The 16,562-nt window shown below is 40.4% G+C and overlaps 1 protein-coding gene across 1 annotated transcript; it reads right to left on the bottom strand.

Annotated features, from left to right (window-relative positions):
- Nucleotides 1-18: 18 nt before the first annotated feature.
- On the bottom strand, nt 19-16,460 carry LOC146361065 (uncharacterized). Its single transcript, XM_084921082.1, has 10 exons — nt 16,186-16,460; nt 14,489-14,634; nt 10,442-10,523; nt 10,070-10,205; nt 9,531-9,733; nt 9,268-9,404; nt 8,964-9,105; nt 8,599-8,880; nt 2,764-8,242; nt 19-1,374 (listed from the first exon to the last, which is right to left on the bottom strand). The coding sequence occupies exons 1-10, from the start codon at nt 16,309-16,311 to the stop codon at nt 1,358-1,360; spliced, it is 6,750 nt and encodes a 2,249-aa protein (XP_084777208.1). The 5' UTR covers nt 16,312-16,460; the 3' UTR covers nt 19-1,357.
- Nucleotides 16,461-16,562: the final 102 nt, after the last annotated feature.

Here is a 16,562-nt window from a genome sequence, read left to right as displayed (position 1 = left end):
ACCACCAGCAGAATCAACACGATTTGAAATAAGTTTTATTTTTTTTCTTCAAGAACAAAATATAAACCCAGCTCCAACATCCCCTTATATAATTAGCCATTGAAACTCTTCAAATATTTACAAAAGATAGAAAATAAAACAAATAAATATAACCTTCTGCTGCTTGAGAAAAGACTGGTTTGGCCTCCCAGTAACACTTTAAACTGTTTATTCCTGCCGCTTATGTTTCTCTCTGAAGAAGAAGATTCATCCTAATAAAGAAATCAAAAATGTCTCTATGGTTTAAAAAAAAAAATTACGATTACATGATTAAATAGAAGCCAGAGGGTCAGTTCCTGAACTGTCAGGGAATTACAAACAAACAAACGATGATAAAGAACCAAATCCAACAATAAATTAGTGGGATACTGGCAAATTTCGGTGGGTCTCAGTTATTGCTTGGTTCAGTTTTCCAGATATGATTGAAAATGAAGCAATTTCTTTATATCATACAGTGTTAAAGAACACGAGCAGCTTTTTATGTTGCAAAAAGAGCAAAGAATATTGAATTCACTGCCAAAAGAAAACAAAAACAAAAACTTGTAACTGATTAAGAGATTGGTGAGCACTGACTCCTACTGGTTGCTCATGGTAAGGACAAGCAGCTTAGACCTAATCAACCACATTTTTTTAATAAGAAATACAATTAGTATTTAAACAAGAAATATTCAATAAAAACTTCTCAAAGAGGACTTTGATACCGCAATCTTACAACTTTAGAGTTTAGACTCGGTCTAAATTAGCATGTTAAATCAGCATGAACTTGCAAAGGATTCTTTCACTGTATATTCCCACCACTACCAGTCAAGGGTGGGGCAAATTAACTGAGAAATTTTATGAGAAGAGTGCAAAAAGCAAATAATATTTTATGGCTTACTGTGAAAAATATGTATCCTTATTACAGCAACAGTCTTGTCAGTTTATTTGTTTTTTCACAGCTTTCAACAGCTTTCATTGTCTTTAACCCACAATGCTTAGCGTCCAAACCAGGTATAACAGCTGGAAAACAGCATGGCAATTCCAGAGCAGGCACTTCAGTATCTCTCCTTCTCACAAACTGACTGGGATTCAGTTCAGTAGCTGTTTGCACTGATTGGCTATTAGATCAGGCTGCTCTCGGGCCTTACTCTTTAGAAACACCCCACAGCAGAAATCCGGTAAGCCTTTCAGTTCTTGCTGTGCGTCTCCAGATGCACGAGTCTTTGCACAGAGTAACAAGCAAGCCATTCAGAGTGCACTAATCTGCTGAGGTACAATCCATCCTTGGGCTCCATGTAGGTCCACAGGTGTTGTATCCCAAGCCTCAGTTCTTTTCACTTCAATTAAACACGATGCCTTAAAGTTACAAAGAGGAGGAAAGAACAGGAGAGAGAAAATTATGTTAGAATCATAAAATAATGTTATGCTACAACATCCTGGCCTTACAATAACTACATAAAGCACCATGCAGCTCTTTAAAAAAAACAAAAAAACAAAAAAAAACTCACAAACTTAAATCAGCCTTGGGAAAAAAGCCACTTAAATAAATAAATACATACATACATACTAGGGGTGCAACAATACTCGTATCGATATTGAACCGTTCGATACAGTGCTTTCGGTTGGCAACTGCCTCAACGCTACCCGAAATTGAACCTCCCCCACCCTCATTCAGATCTGGCGTTTGGAACTATCTTAGTTTTCATGTGAAGCATTACCCTGAAGGTAAGCACGTCATGGACAAAGGTAAAACAGTATGTCGGATGTGCCACGCACGTGTTGACGCCGTCCAGCCCCACGCACGGGGCGATCCGTGGTAACTCGTTAACGGAGATTTGCCGCGTTATGACGTTAATGTCATTTTAACGAGATTAACACTGACAGCACTAGTGGGAACACAACGAATATGACTGCACATTTACGCCGACATCATCCTAGTGCAAAGACAAGTGGAAGCAGACAAAAACAACAAGCACACATGCTACAAACTTTACCCGAGTCATTTTAACAGCCGTTAGGACATGATTCTCCTTATGGGAACCTGATATGTTTAATATGCTGCTGAGAGTATACCCCAGAAGAAGCGTATAGTATAGCTTTTATTTTGGAAAGAGCCATTTCTCTGTAATAAACTCTCTTTTCCAAAGATTTTTTAAAATTATTTTGTTGTTTCAGCAACATTAAATTTAAAAACTGTACTACTGAGTTAAAATATATATTTATAATTTTAATAAATGACAAATTAAAAAGGCATGAACATTTTTTTGTATCGAAAAAATATCAAACCGAACCGTGAATTTTAATAATACTAAACATACAGAGGGCTGTTAAAAAATAAAAAGAAAGTTTACCCAGGTCATTTTACTTTAAGTCAGTTTACTAAAAGTGAGTGATAGTGTCAGCTGAACGCAAGAAAAGTCTTACGGCTCTGTCACTCTAATATATATAAATAAATTCACATATTTGAACTTCTGGCATCAATAAAACACAAGAAACATTATTAGAACACTATCAGCACCTCTTTTCAATTATACCATTTAGATAGACAAGAAACTCATTTGTTCTACTCTTTAAACACTTGTCTGTATGTGCAGCTGACTGTTATGACTATGCACAGACTGTTTATAAACTTCTGCACTGAAAAGCATGTTTCTCTTTCACCATTTTTTACTGATTTGAACCACTATGTATTGCATAGAAACTTAAGAGTATGATTTCCATCAGTAGCCAAGACACCTTACTCACCCTCGTCATCGGAGTCAAATCCAAAGAGGTCTGAGCATTTCTGCAGCTGGCGATGACTCTGCAGTTCCTCGACACTGTTGAACGTGGCAAAACAGTTGGCACATCGTTGTCTCTGCACGGCTGATGTCAAACAGGCCTGCTCTAAATCGTTGCTCATCTGAGACGCCAGGACAGACAACGCATCCTTCCTTCGTTTTGGCATGGTGATGTACTTCTCATCCAGGTATGCTGTAGGCGGCAGACGCATGTACGGCTTTTTGCTGTACTCTGCAAGAGTGTCCTTGCACACCGAGGCCTTTGTGTCTTCAGCGTCACCTGACATCTGTCCATTTGTTATCACAGAGTATCCAGGTCCAGTATTTGTAGCCTGTGCTGTTTCTGCAGAAGGTTTCTCTCCATCACCCACTGGGCTCCCATCAGTCATCGCTTTGGCCTCAGCGAGCGGTTGCACTTCAGATTTAGACTTTGCAGGCTTCTTAGATGCTGACTGAGCCGCATTGTCTTTGCGATGTTTCTTCACCGTCTTTGCGTCATCTTTCTGAACACGCTTTCGCTTCTTATCTGCTTTACTGGGGTCTAGGGCTTTCTTTCTCTGGGATTTTTCCTTATTTGTTACCTTCGGCGTGCTTCCTTCAGGCGCAGCAGGTAGACAAGTCTTTTCATTTAGGATGTCAGAAGTAGCAGCAGGTGTGGAGGAAACTGAGCTGTCTAATGGTGCAACTGAGTCTTCTTGCTTTCCTTTTCCCTCCTCGTCAACAGGAGCAGATTCTGCCGAGTCGCCCTTTTGCTGAATGCATTTTGACTTTGCCGTCTTTTTCTCTTTAGACATTTTGCTGCGATCTGCTTTGACAGACTTTTTGATCCCTCTTTTGTTAATATTTTTGTGCTTCTTATTTACATTGCCTGAGTGTGAAGAAGCAGTTCGAGTAGTCTTCCCTTCTTTTGTTGCTATTGATTTCTTTGACCTTTTCTCCCTTTTTAGTTTCTGCACTTTCTGTGGTGTGGGTTGAACACCTGAGCCGTTAGCTGGCACAGAGTCACAGAAGCCATTGTGTGTCGCATCTGTGTTTTTCACCTTCACCTTTCCCTCATCAGCAGAACTTTCTGCTGCTCTGGCCTCAACGTGTGGGACTTCCGATTTAGACTCAACAGTTTGTATTAAGGCTGGTTCTCTAGTCTGGGAATCCCTCCTGACAGTCTCCGTGTTGACTTCATCATTTACCATCTTGTGCTTCTTTTCCTTGTTCGAGTCTGAGGAAGCAGTCCTTGTTTTTTTGTCTTCTTTTATAATAAGTGATTTCTTTGATTTTTCCTCTGTTTTTAACTTATGTGCCTTCTCAGTGGTGGGAGGTACGTTTAAGCAGGGAGCTGGGACAGAAAGCTCTGAGTCACTAGTAACCTTTTTAGTCAAGTCTTTGTTTTCCACCTTTACTTTTACTTCATCATCAGGAAAACCTTTTACTGCGGCTCCTTTGGCCTCGACTTGTGGGACAGCAGATTTGGATGCGGCATGGCTTTTTAAGGCAGGTTTTGGGTTTTTCTTCAAAGTCTCATTGTTGTTACTGTTTGCAATCTTCTTTGTCTTCTTGAGATCTGAAGGTGCAGAATGATTTTTAATTTTAACCCATCTTCTTAGTGACCTGTATTTTTTAATTCCAGAGTTGGTGATGCCTGATGGTTTTGAACTGTTAAATGATGAAGACTTTAGTTGGACATGATTCCTTCTGATCTCCTTGCCCACCGATTTCTTCAATTTGCTGGTTGACATGGCTCTATGTTCGCCTCCATCTTGGACCTGCTGACTTTTCTCTTTGTTTAGCTTGTTACTCTCCATTGCACTGACAGCTTTCTCTCGAAGCTGGGCAGGGCTCTTCTGAGCCTTGGCCATTGCAGTTTTTTCTTTCACCATTTCACCCTTTTGACCAGCGTTAATCTTTTCATCATCCATTGCATTATTTAACTTGGGTGGTCGACCTCTTTTTTTAGGACCTTTTGTGTTTACTTTCATTTGTTTTTTCTTCTTCGGGTTATGCCTCACTTTGCTGCTGTGTTTTAACAATGATGATGAGATAACTTTGTGAATTTTGGGAGCCATCAGGGTTGTACTTGTTACTTGCCCTTTTCTCAAATTATGCCTTAATCTATTACTTGAATCAGTAGGCTGTGCAGAGGTTTCCTTGTTGGAAAGACTCTTCAATACATTTGAATTCTTGCTCTCGTTTTTCTTTTTCAACTTCTGTTTTATCAAAGATGATCTGCTGATGGAGAGAGGAGCAGCTTTATCTTGTATTCTTACCAACAACTCTTGACTTGCCTGTTCTCGTAACTTTAGTGCAGTCTTCACACTCTCTGTCTTCTTTGCAGCGGTGAGAGTATCTGGCAAACTCTGCTGCCGCCTCCCAGCTGATGCATCATCAAGTTTGTCGCCTGTTTGTGCATTTGTGTTTTTGTCTGAATTAGTAGATTTTGAAGCATAGTGTTCTCTTTCATGAAGGTTCAGTGCCCAAAGACAAATAAATAAATGAGAGCATCCAGGGAGGCAGCACACTGCCTGCAGTGGACTGTGCTTCCTGGCATGGCGTCTCATTTCCATTCCGCTTTTGAACCTGGCAGTACAACCCTGATGAAGGCAAGGATGCCTTGGACTCCATCTGTGTCTTTCAACATGATGTTGAAAATGTTCGAAACTCCATAAAACCCTCATGCAAATACTACATTTATTGTTTCCGACACGGAACGCCAGTTCTAAAGGTTTCAGCTCACCGTAGTGATCATCGAGTGCATGGTATAGAAGTGCAACACGGTTCTTTGAAATGTCAGTAAAAAAAGAGCATCCATCTGCGGGACAGCTAATTTTCTCTTGTGGCTCTGTATTTTTTTCTGTAACAACTTTCCAAATTTGTTTTGTAGCTTTCACCTTCAATTGATCTTCTGTGGAACAGGCCAACTTTTTGTTTGCTGCAGAAGAGCCTATATTTGCATCTTGTTCAAGTATCTGCTTAGCTTCCACATCCTTTTTCTGTCTGTTAAATTCCTTCTTTTTGTCGATATGCCCATTTACTTTGTGAACAGGACTTTTACTATTAAGGTGCTTAGACGTGTTATGTTTCTCTTGTGAAGATGAACCATCCACAGGCTTGTCATTGGATCTTAATTTTCTGCTTTCAGGTAGTGGGCTTACTGATGTAGGACAGGCAGTTGATTTCCTTGGTCTCCCCTTACTCTGACTCCCAGAAGATGTGTTTGCCATCTTAGCTTTGGGTTTAAGTGTTGAGACATCTTTGGTGTCAGGCACCCCATTTTCTTCGGCTTTAATCCTCTTTAGCTTCTCTATATGATCAGACAGGTGCATCATGGCCAGGAGGTCATCTGTGAACACTTTCCCACAGAACATGCACTCATCTTTACGATAATGGAACATTGCATGTGCCACAACACGAGTTCCCTTGAAATCCTTTTTGCAGAAGGTACAACAGTACTCCAACTTGGATTCCTCCGATTCTTGTGGCGTTTCCATAAGTTCGCTGTTCTCCCATGTATCTAAACTGCCATCCTGAGTTTGCACTGTCCCATCAACTTCCAAGGCCTCCTGTTCTTGTAAAGAGCAGCTGGAGGTAGTCCGTATATTTTGAGGATTTTTAGGTTTACTTCCAACTCTAGAGTCTTTGGAGGCACTATTGGTTGGAGTTCGCTCTTTGTCATTCTCCAGGTCTTGAGTAAGGTGCCCAGGGGGAAGATCAGTCACCATCTCTGTTACTAGTGTTAGCGAAGATATGTCACTTATACTGTCATGGTCTGTACGTGAAGCCTCAATTTTGGTTAACTTCCTTAGAGCGGCTTCATTTCTTCCCCAACTTGAGTCACTTTTACAAGGCACATGTCCTCTTGAATCTTTAGGTGAAACCGTTGTGAGATCTATCACAGAAACATCGCTTTTGCCTTCTTCACTCTCGGTCTGGAAAGAGTTAAGTTCTTGTTCTCTATCTTGACACTGTGACTGTGCACGATCAGCATTCCTAGACTTGGAAGCAATCCCTTTATTGGAAACTGGGTGGACTTTGTCAGTAACTTTCTTTTTCCCTGATATTAAAGTCTGAGAAACTTCAGTTTTTGAGAAATCTTTTGCTGCTGGAGCTTTGCCTAAAACCGTGGATTTCGAGGCAATAGTAACTTTCATTTCAACAGTGGGCTCTTCACAGGCCTCTTCTGCTGAAGCAATGGTGGAAACTTCGCGGATTTCATCTAAACGTGGAATTTCTGTTGCTGCTGAAGACGCTGTGGTATCTCCCATTTCAGAAGCTGACTTCTCAGAGAGCTCTCTTACTGAAGATATCTTTCCTGAGACAGAAGTCTGAATTTCTCCAACTGAGGAACCTCTATGTTTAACTGCTGCTGCTGGAAAGCCAATTGTATCCTTTGTCTCAGTGGCAGGTTCTCCACAAAGCGGATCTTTTGGAGGGCTACCGTGCACAGATGACCGTGTGATTGTGGATACTGAGCTGTGAATATTCAGCCCATTTCCTTTTCCTTTTTGCCGCCTTGCATAACAATGCAACTGCTGGACAAATATGGATGGATCCCGTGCTCTGAGAATCACCTTGTTACGATGCACAGTCTTGACGGGTGGTGATGTTGCAGGAAGCTTCACAGTAGGTTTGTAAAGAAGCACTTGTGGGAACCCTCTCTTTCGGTTGCAAACATCTTCATTAAACGCACCCACAAGTTCATTGTCTGGTAGCGAAAGTTCCAGAATTACTTGTGGAGGAGAATCTGGTTTAGAACAATCCAAAGAAAACCCTTTCTGGTATTTAATGTCTTCACTTTCATTTAACTGAAGGTTCACTGAAGATTTGTGTTTGGCATGGTTCCTGATACGACCCGTTTCTGATCTGAGAGATGATCGATGGTGCTTGTCATGTTTTAACCCATGTCTTTTGACCTTCAGGGGAACGTTCTCTTCAAGAGTTCCCGAGTCTTCTAGGAGCCACTTTGGTTTTCTAATTCTCCGTTTTGGGAGATTCTTTTCAGACAACCGTGTAATGCGTCTATGTTGTTCGTATGCTTGGCCTACACTGTCCCGTATTCTGTCTAGCTGCCAAAATGAGCGCCTCAAAGGTTCAGCAGATCTTTCCTTCAAAGGTCTTGACCCCTGGTTGCCCTTCTTCTTTGCACTGTGATCAACATTTACTGGTGTTTTTCCTGTGCCCATCCTTAGTCTTTTTGATGCAGCATTCGTATCCTCTTTATGATGCCGCTTTTTAGCTTCTGCCTGAAGTACACTTTTACTTCCTTTCTGACATGCCAACACACTTGATCGGAAAGCAGAGTCTTTGGTGCAGTAGTTTGAAATCCATTTGTCCTCCATGATTTCTTCAAGAGCAGCACTAACCACGTTCTCATTCATCAGCTTCAAACAGTTGGTCCTCAAAGCAATGAGGTTCCAAAACTCTGGATCAAAATACAGATCCTTCTTCAAGACCTGAGAAGAGAACAGAAGAATGAAGTCTTTTAGCACCATTTCTACACACATGGATAATTTTCTAATTACTACATCTGACATTGTGATTTAGAACTTTGTAGACTTGTATTTTAACCACTTAGCTATTTGCAAGCCATTCAACTACTGGAAGACAAGGATTTCTTCTTATAGCTAGCTTTTATGACAATAAATAGAAATCCATACAGTAGGAAGAAGAAACAGAATAGTGCGAATTTATCAGATACAGGAATATCATATTTATTTCCACAAGTGAAATGTCTATACTACTAAGACTTTACTTTTCTTAAAATAAACTTCAGTCTGTTAATATATACACACAAAAAAAGATGCCCAACCTGTAGCGTTTCAAAGCGAACATTATTTCCAATAGAGCTGTACTCTGCGTCGTACTCTTGATCAGGATGCATGTAAAGAAGGTAGACCATCTTGTAGGACTCAACAGTGCGCTCCAAGAAGAAGACGAGAAGAGCACACGCCCGGCATACCTCCAGATCATTGTGTAGCAGGCCGGCGATGGTTTTGTAGATTAGTGATTTTGTGAGGGTATCACAGGGAAGACAAGACTTCAGTGCATTAGCACAGAGCTCCACACAAAACTGGATACCATCGTCTCCGACCTAATGAGATATAAACAAAGGAGTTAAATATTCATATATATATATAATATTATTATAGTTAACGTGTTATTATATGGTCTAACTTCTTGCAGTATGGATCTGATGAACGGGAAGATCGAGTTGACATTAGTGGCAGACAGCATCAGCTGGCGAGTCTCCTCTAGAAGAACTTGCTTGGATGTGTTCAACCGAGTATGAAGTTTAGTCCACAAGAACACAAGATCACTGCAAAGGAGGGGGAGAAAGAAGTAAAATCTGTTCTTGATAATAAGATGTAGGGATGTAAACATTGCATTAAAAATAACTCGCCTGCTGTAATATTTGTAGAACAGCCCTCACTTAGAATAAATTTGAAAAAGTTATTTGTTTATAATACTGTTTACTTACCACAAATAGTACATATCTCCCCTCCAGAGCTGCTGGGACAGAAAGGCTGTGATGAGAGCTAACAGTAACTCATCCTTTTCTTCAAACTCCAAGTTACAGATGATGTGCACTGCATTTTTACCATTAAGATCCGCAACCTAAAAAACATTGGAAAATGATTTCTAGTTCAGGCAAGTCTTAGTAAAGACGTATATAATACAAGCATGTCCACAGAGTAAGTTTACACGGAAAGAAAAAGTATTTTATTACTGCACTCTACCCACCTCTTTATGTAGACAGTCATGCTGTGAAGTTTTGTAAAGCCACGTGAGGTAGACCTGGAGGAAGAACAAGTGTTGTCCTGTGTTGGGATGCCGAGCACAACACTTAGCCAGGGCCATAGCCTCAGCAATACGCTCACAGGATAAAAGGTAGCGCACGCGAAGCTCAAAGAACACCGGCAGCTGAGAGCTGATGTATCCATCCACTGAAGGAAAGCCAAGTCAGAACAAAGTTTTACTTTGTACGAGAACAACCAGTGATAACACAGTTTTATGTTAGATAACCTGCAGACAGCATTAAGAATTTACAATGGCCTCTGGAGGAGCAGAAGCCTAACTTTCCTTCATTCAGCAAATGAAATGGTTGATTTCTGACAGAACATGAGAAATTATTATTAATTTAAAAAAAAACAAAACAAAGTATGGTATTATAAATTTTTCTTTTAATTTTTAAAAGACAGCTGATTAAAATTTAAAGGTAGCTGGTGTGTTACAGTTACTCCAGTATTAGCATTTCTACAAATAATAACTACATCACTGACCGTCATTCTGAGGTAAACTGGACTCGCTGAGGATTGCCTGTACGGTCGGGTTGGCCCAAGGCCCGCCGCCCTGAACCAAACGCTCCACCTGAAGTAAGTGAACATTCTGGTGCTTTGCAAGAGCCAAATAACATTCCTAGAGGAGAATAAAGAAAAAACACAAAAGTGTCTTAATTGTGCTATTGTGCCACAGAGTACATAAAAGATGGGACCACAAAATAACTTTTAGGTACAGCAGCAAAGGTCTAGCCCAAATGATGGAGTGCCCTGACAATAACATATGCAGTGAAATGAATGATAATGAACATAATCAGATTTGACAAACATGCATTCACTGTTCTATTGGGAAGATAATAAGCTCTTTATTCTCACCTGGAATGTATCAGTAAAGTGTTTCAGTGGCTCCTGATAGAAGTCGTTCTGGTCAAAGAAAAGCAGCAACTCAAAAACACTCCTGTGGAGAAATCAAAGGAATAAATGCTCATTTCCAAGCTACTTTAAAACTTAAATCTGGATATTCCGAGTAAACTAGCTATCTGTGTGGCTCTAAGGAACTCTGTTATTGAGGGACGTAATGAAATATAAAGGGTTGATGGATATATTTAGGTCAGTGACCTGGCAGCATGTTAATGCTTTCTTTAGCTTGCAAATTTGCTTATGAGCAAAAATAAGCAATGAAAACAATTTTTACTTCACTTCCATAAAAGCTGCCACCAAACACCCACAATTAAGATGCTGACATCTACACTGAAACTAAGGAACTACAAAGGATTTTCTGTATTTTAACTTCATGCTAGTTGCATGTGCTCAAGTGACAGGAAGAGCAAACAGAAAACAGAAAATGGAAGTTACTGATGCCGCTACATGGTGGAAAAGCAGGGCTCTAAGCAGCTGAGTGTAAGTGTTAAGGAGTTATTTTTATGCTTTTACTTAAAAACACTACCCAGGCTACGTTGTAGCTTACATTTGACTTGTGCTGTGTCTCTACTACTGCACTGTAATACGGCTGCTGTCACCAAGTGGCAATAGAGTCACACTTCAAATTAGGCAGTGTGTCAACAATGGCAAGCTCATTGGAAGAGAAGGATGGAAATGGCCCTTTAATTACTTACACTTAAAAATGCCACCGCCTGCAAGCTGAGAGTAGCAATAAAACAATTTTTATATATCAGCTTTTTTTTTCTATATTTCAAGAAATATAATTATTCTAATAATTTTCTTGAAATACTAGAGCTGTGCGATATGACCAAAACCTCATATCCCGATATAAGACATTTATCCTCCCAACAACGTGGGGGAAAGCCTGTTTTAATGTTTGAGTCTAAGGTTTATTTTGAGCACCTGACGGCTCTTTTTTTGCTTCTCATCCATAAACTCTCTCCATACCTTTTCACATGATTCTTGCATAGGTGGTAGACGAGGTTTGTCGTGTTTGAGTCTGAGGTGCGGACCGGTTTCCTGCATAATTCGCATAGTACAGTTTTCTGCTCTGTGTCACACTTTTCATAACCAAACCATGTCCATGCTACAGTGGTAGCCCCTCATTTAGAAATAAGGTCCTCGATTTGTTTTGATTGGTCCTTTTGTTTCTCATTATTTCAGTTTATTTTGAAAAATCTCAACAGGACCTTCAGCTTTATTGTGAAAGGTTTATGTGGAAAATAAACAAGCAAACAAAATAAACAAGCTACACGCTGGCTTTACCGTTGTTGTTGCTAACAACAATGCGTAAAAACAGTCGTTTATCCGTCTGTAGTGTGGTTATTTTAAATATAAGAGAAAGAGAGAACTTTAAGAAATTAATATAGCCACTACAGTGACCATCAAAAAGAGGAAAAAATATTGCCGTAAACAGCAATATTTACGGCACCACGACACCACGAAGCAAACGATAGCGTAATATGAAACAATAGACGTTTTCATATTGTCACTTAATGTATATCATTATATCAAAGAGCCCTATGAAATACCATGATAACATTTGAGGCTCTGTTTCACACCCTTACTAGACAGGCAGGCACACAGCCCCTTCCCTCACTAGCAGCTGAACACTTGGAACAGCAAACTGACACCCTGGTCTTAATAGGAACTTTGTGAGGTCAGTAAGGCTCCTATTTCAACAATACTGAAGTATTAAACAGTTATCCTAAATGTTAATTTGGCCTGTACACACATTAACCTTTGATTTTTAACTATTAGCAATTACCCATATTATTTGTCTGCCAAGCTATCATTAAGGAACTGGCTTATGGCTAATAATAAAACAGTAATATTAATGCTATCAGCACTTCCCATCTTTAACATTAACAGTGGTTGTTTAACGAGATAACAATTATTTATGTCTAAAAATGTTTCTCTTAAACTAGAAACTGTCGGTTCGGAGGTTTTATGACACATGGCAACCTTTTCTTACTTACTTTGAAAGACTAAGTCCGGATACTATTGCTTAATGTGCGTGTGAGTGGGTTTTTTGTTTTGGTTTTTTTTGTTGTTGTTGTTTTGGGTTTTTTCCCTTGCTGTTGTTCATTTATTTTATTATTTACTTTGCATCTGTAATTTTATTTTATCTCTTCTTTCCTCTCTGGCTGGGGGGGGGGCACGACTGTTTGTTAATATTGCCGTAATTGTTGTTGGAAGCAATTCTTTGTTCAATAAAAAGACCTTGATCAAAAAAAAAAACAAAAAAAAACTAGAAACTGAGAAAAGTCTATAGCAGCCAGACAGAAATGGCAGCGGTCCACCTTCAATATTTGATCACTAGGAGAATAGGAAATGAGCAGGGCTCCAGCTACATGTGCACAAACCAGTGCTCTTCTAATCATTATTTAAAAACAACTATGCCTCTTAATTTTGTCTCTTTTCCTTCATTTGAAGATGGCACTGAGTTAATTTATTAGCTATTTAAGCAGGAGAAGAAAATACAATCAGAAGGACTGACTACTCCAAAACTAAAAAGAATTAATTAAAAACCCAGAGGAAACAATCAAAAGTTAGCACTCTGGATGAGGCTAATAATTATTGTGTATTTTATAGCCATTTCAAACCTTTGAGTATGAAAGGAAGTGATTAGATTATATTTTTAATGACTCATGATCATGTGTGACAATTCGCACTGTGTGAAACACTGCCCACACACAATGTGAAATTAGTCTGTCAAGTGCAGCAAACACTGCACCAGCAGACCACACGCCTGTGCAAAATGTGGTCACACACTGCTCAGGTCAAGTGCTTATTATGTCAGTTTAAGCCAATACAGCTGAGATCCAATGACAAATTTCTAGATACAAGTCATGCAGAGCTGCATTAGCACAAGCTGCTGTTAGCTTTCTTACTTTGCATCTTGGTTGTACTGATAAGACCAAAATCACGTCGTTCTTATCCCCATAACAGTGTATATCACAACATAGTGTATTTTCCGTAAATCAAGTCACTGGTTTATTTAATCACCAAATTGAAAGTACTATTTCTTTTTTTTACATTTAAATTAAATAAACAAAAATGTTATAAATTACAAGGTGCTATCCCTTAGTGACACAAACTAAATGACCCCACGCAGTCACGCAAAAGCGTCCTCCTGAGGCCACCCGGCTATCATTACTGGTCTTGTATGATCGTCAGGAAACTAGCCTGTCTACGAACATCGACTGAAGAGTGTGCAGTCTTAAATGACGCGCTCCATTAAGCTCATACAAGGATGTGCTGTTCGGTTCATCCACATATCTGTTGCCGCAACGTGGTATGCTACGTTGCAAATTTCCTCCAATACTTTGGTCTGACGCGTAATATAAACGAGGCAACTCTACTTGTGTGAAGTGTTTTCAGCTGGGCATAGTGTCCCTGGAGTCGAGTACTCTGACCAATGTATGAAAACATATATTTGGCCGCTAGTATATTTATGAGTCTTTATTATATGGCGTACTGCAGTGAAAAGCCTGTTCTAGAGTTTGCGTATGAGGTTTATTTTGAGCACCTGGCAGATCTTTTTTTCTTCTCATTTGTAAATTCTCCATACTCTTTTACATGATTGTTGCATAGGTGGTAGAAGGGGATTGTTTCTGTGGTAGGGACGGGTTTTCTGCTCCGTGTCAGACTTTTCATAACCGCACCATGCCCATGCTACAAAGGCAGCTGTGTCATTAATAAACAATTCAACTTTGTGTCCAACTATGTGTGTCTGGCTTTGTCTACATTACAAGCAAAACTATCCAGAAAAGAGGGATGTTTGGGAAACAAAGGTGCTGCTTTCATCTGACTTATAGTGTAAGTACGAGCTACAACAGCACTTATAAATAATCCAGACTACTTATAACATAAGAAAACTTCAGCCTGGAAACAACCAAAAATCACAGCAAATCTGTGGGAGCTATTTAGATCAGCAAAGACTGAAAGCAACCTTTTTAGGTAGGACTAGGTACTTACAAAGCCAGGCTACTGAGTGTGCGGAGCACGTGATCACAGTTTGACGTGAAGAAGGATGAGGCTTGCGCAAAATAGCAGAGAGCAATCTCAAGGATCCTGAGCTGAGGCAGGAGCACCTGCCAGCGAGAGGCGTACTCCTCCACCAGCTGCAAAGACAAAAACAACATCTAAACAAAAGTACAATACAAAGTGCAATTGCACAGCATCTCTATGGATATGGCATTTTTAAAGGTTTTGAGTGCAAACGCAAGTACACTGCTGATGCTTCTAATCGCACTCGATTACAAAGATCTGTTTATATCATGTTATACTTTAGATCTGTGTGTTTTGGACAGCTACCTAGATTATTTTTACTTGAACATGTACTACAGGCCCATCACTAAACAATATCTGTTTACAGTTGACCTATGACATCCTAATCCTTATGTTGCCCTCTAATGGTGGAGATCCAGCTCATCTCCAGTGGAACGCAGTGAAGTGTTAACCCTCAGCCAGTGTTTAGTTTAGGCCACAGGTGTCAAACTCCAGGCCTCGAGGGCCAGTGTCCTGCAGGTTTTAGATGTTTCCTTCATCCAACACAGCTGATTTAAATGGCTAAATTGCCTCCTCAATATGTCTTGAAGTTCTCCAGAGGCCTGGTAATGAACTGATCACTTGATTCAGGTGTGTTGACCTAGGGTGATATCTACAACCTGCAGGACACCGGCCCTCGAGGCCTGGAGTTCGACACCCCTGGTTTAGGCCCTCATCCAACTGCAACAATTAGTTCCCTACTAAGCTAAATGTAACCATGTTAGCAAAGCATGACAGCCCGAGTCTGGCACCTTCTTTATGAACAACAAACTCAATACCATGTGTGATATTATTTTAAAATATGTGGTGCAATAATTACTTCTCATTTTGTTATACTCCCAAGCTCTAGCACCCCAACTTCAGCTCCAAAGAAATCAAGTCAAATTACATATGCTGATGCGTCACGCGTTTAATGCTTACTTTTAAAGTTTGGATGGCTTACAGCTGGGATTTGTCAACAGGAAGTAGTACACCTGGCTATTTCTAGTGTCAGTAATTGGGCAAACATGATTTCATCTCTCTGTTGTTAACAGTGCAGGGTTATTAGTTACTGCCATTCCAATGCGCTTTTGCATAAGATGCAACCACTGTGAGACCATTTAGTGATGGCAGGAATTATTTTCCCACTGCTGTGACATATCGAAAGGTGGGCTGTAAAACAAACGCCCGACAGCACAGGACAACAAATATTAACCCAATTTCAGCGTAATCGCTGCCAAAACGTAGTGTAATCGTGCAAAATCCTGACCAGCGGGTAGTTAGTAAACATTCAGCGTACAACCATGCTAACTTGCAAGCAAATTCTGGGCTAGCTGGCTCAGGCGATCAGCAAAGTCAGCCTGAAAACTGGTGCATTAATCATGCACTGTCACTAAATCACTGCTTAAGTGGCTCGCATGTTTTGCTAAAATCGTGTGTATGCGGGCTCGGATTACTTGACACGCTGTTTGTCACGCAAATATGCTTGTTTTTAAAGCGACTACTGCTAGTTAGCTAAATGATAACGGGCTTAGCCGCTAATGCTAGCCGTGTGTAACTAGTAGTTCTGGGGGAGGGGAGTCGGCTAACATATATGCTTATCTTTGACAACAAGCACGCCGCTAACTTCAGCTACGGCTCCATACCTTGCAAAAGTCAAAGCAGACCGCTTCGCTGTCGCCTCGGAGTTCATCGCTTGAGTAGCGGCTAAACAAAGTCTGCAATTGTTTTTCTAGACCCTCTAACTCGTACACACTGCTCTCCTCCGCCATACTGCCTGTCTAGCCTCGCTCGTAGCAGCCAGCACACAACACATACATCGCCACAGTCAACGACTTGCATTGACAGCGCTGATTGGATACCGGGAGCGTGAAGTGACGCGCTCATTTACTAGACCAGCACGCGCCGATGGGAGGGCGGGATGCCTATGACAACTTATAGACGCCCAGTTACGCTATCTTCCCGGTAATTACGGTGCTACCAGAACACCATTACATGCGCCACAAACCACATGGCGAACACA

Source organism: Perissodus microlepis, chromosome 23 (assembly GCF_051167445.1).
Source record: "Perissodus microlepis isolate ML-2025 ecotype Zambia chromosome 23, ASM5116744v1, whole genome shotgun sequence".
In the NCBI taxonomy this organism is placed as follows: Eukaryota; Metazoa; Chordata; class Actinopteri; order Cichliformes; family Cichlidae; genus Perissodus; species Perissodus microlepis.
This window is presented reverse-complemented; position numbering and strand designations above follow the sequence as displayed.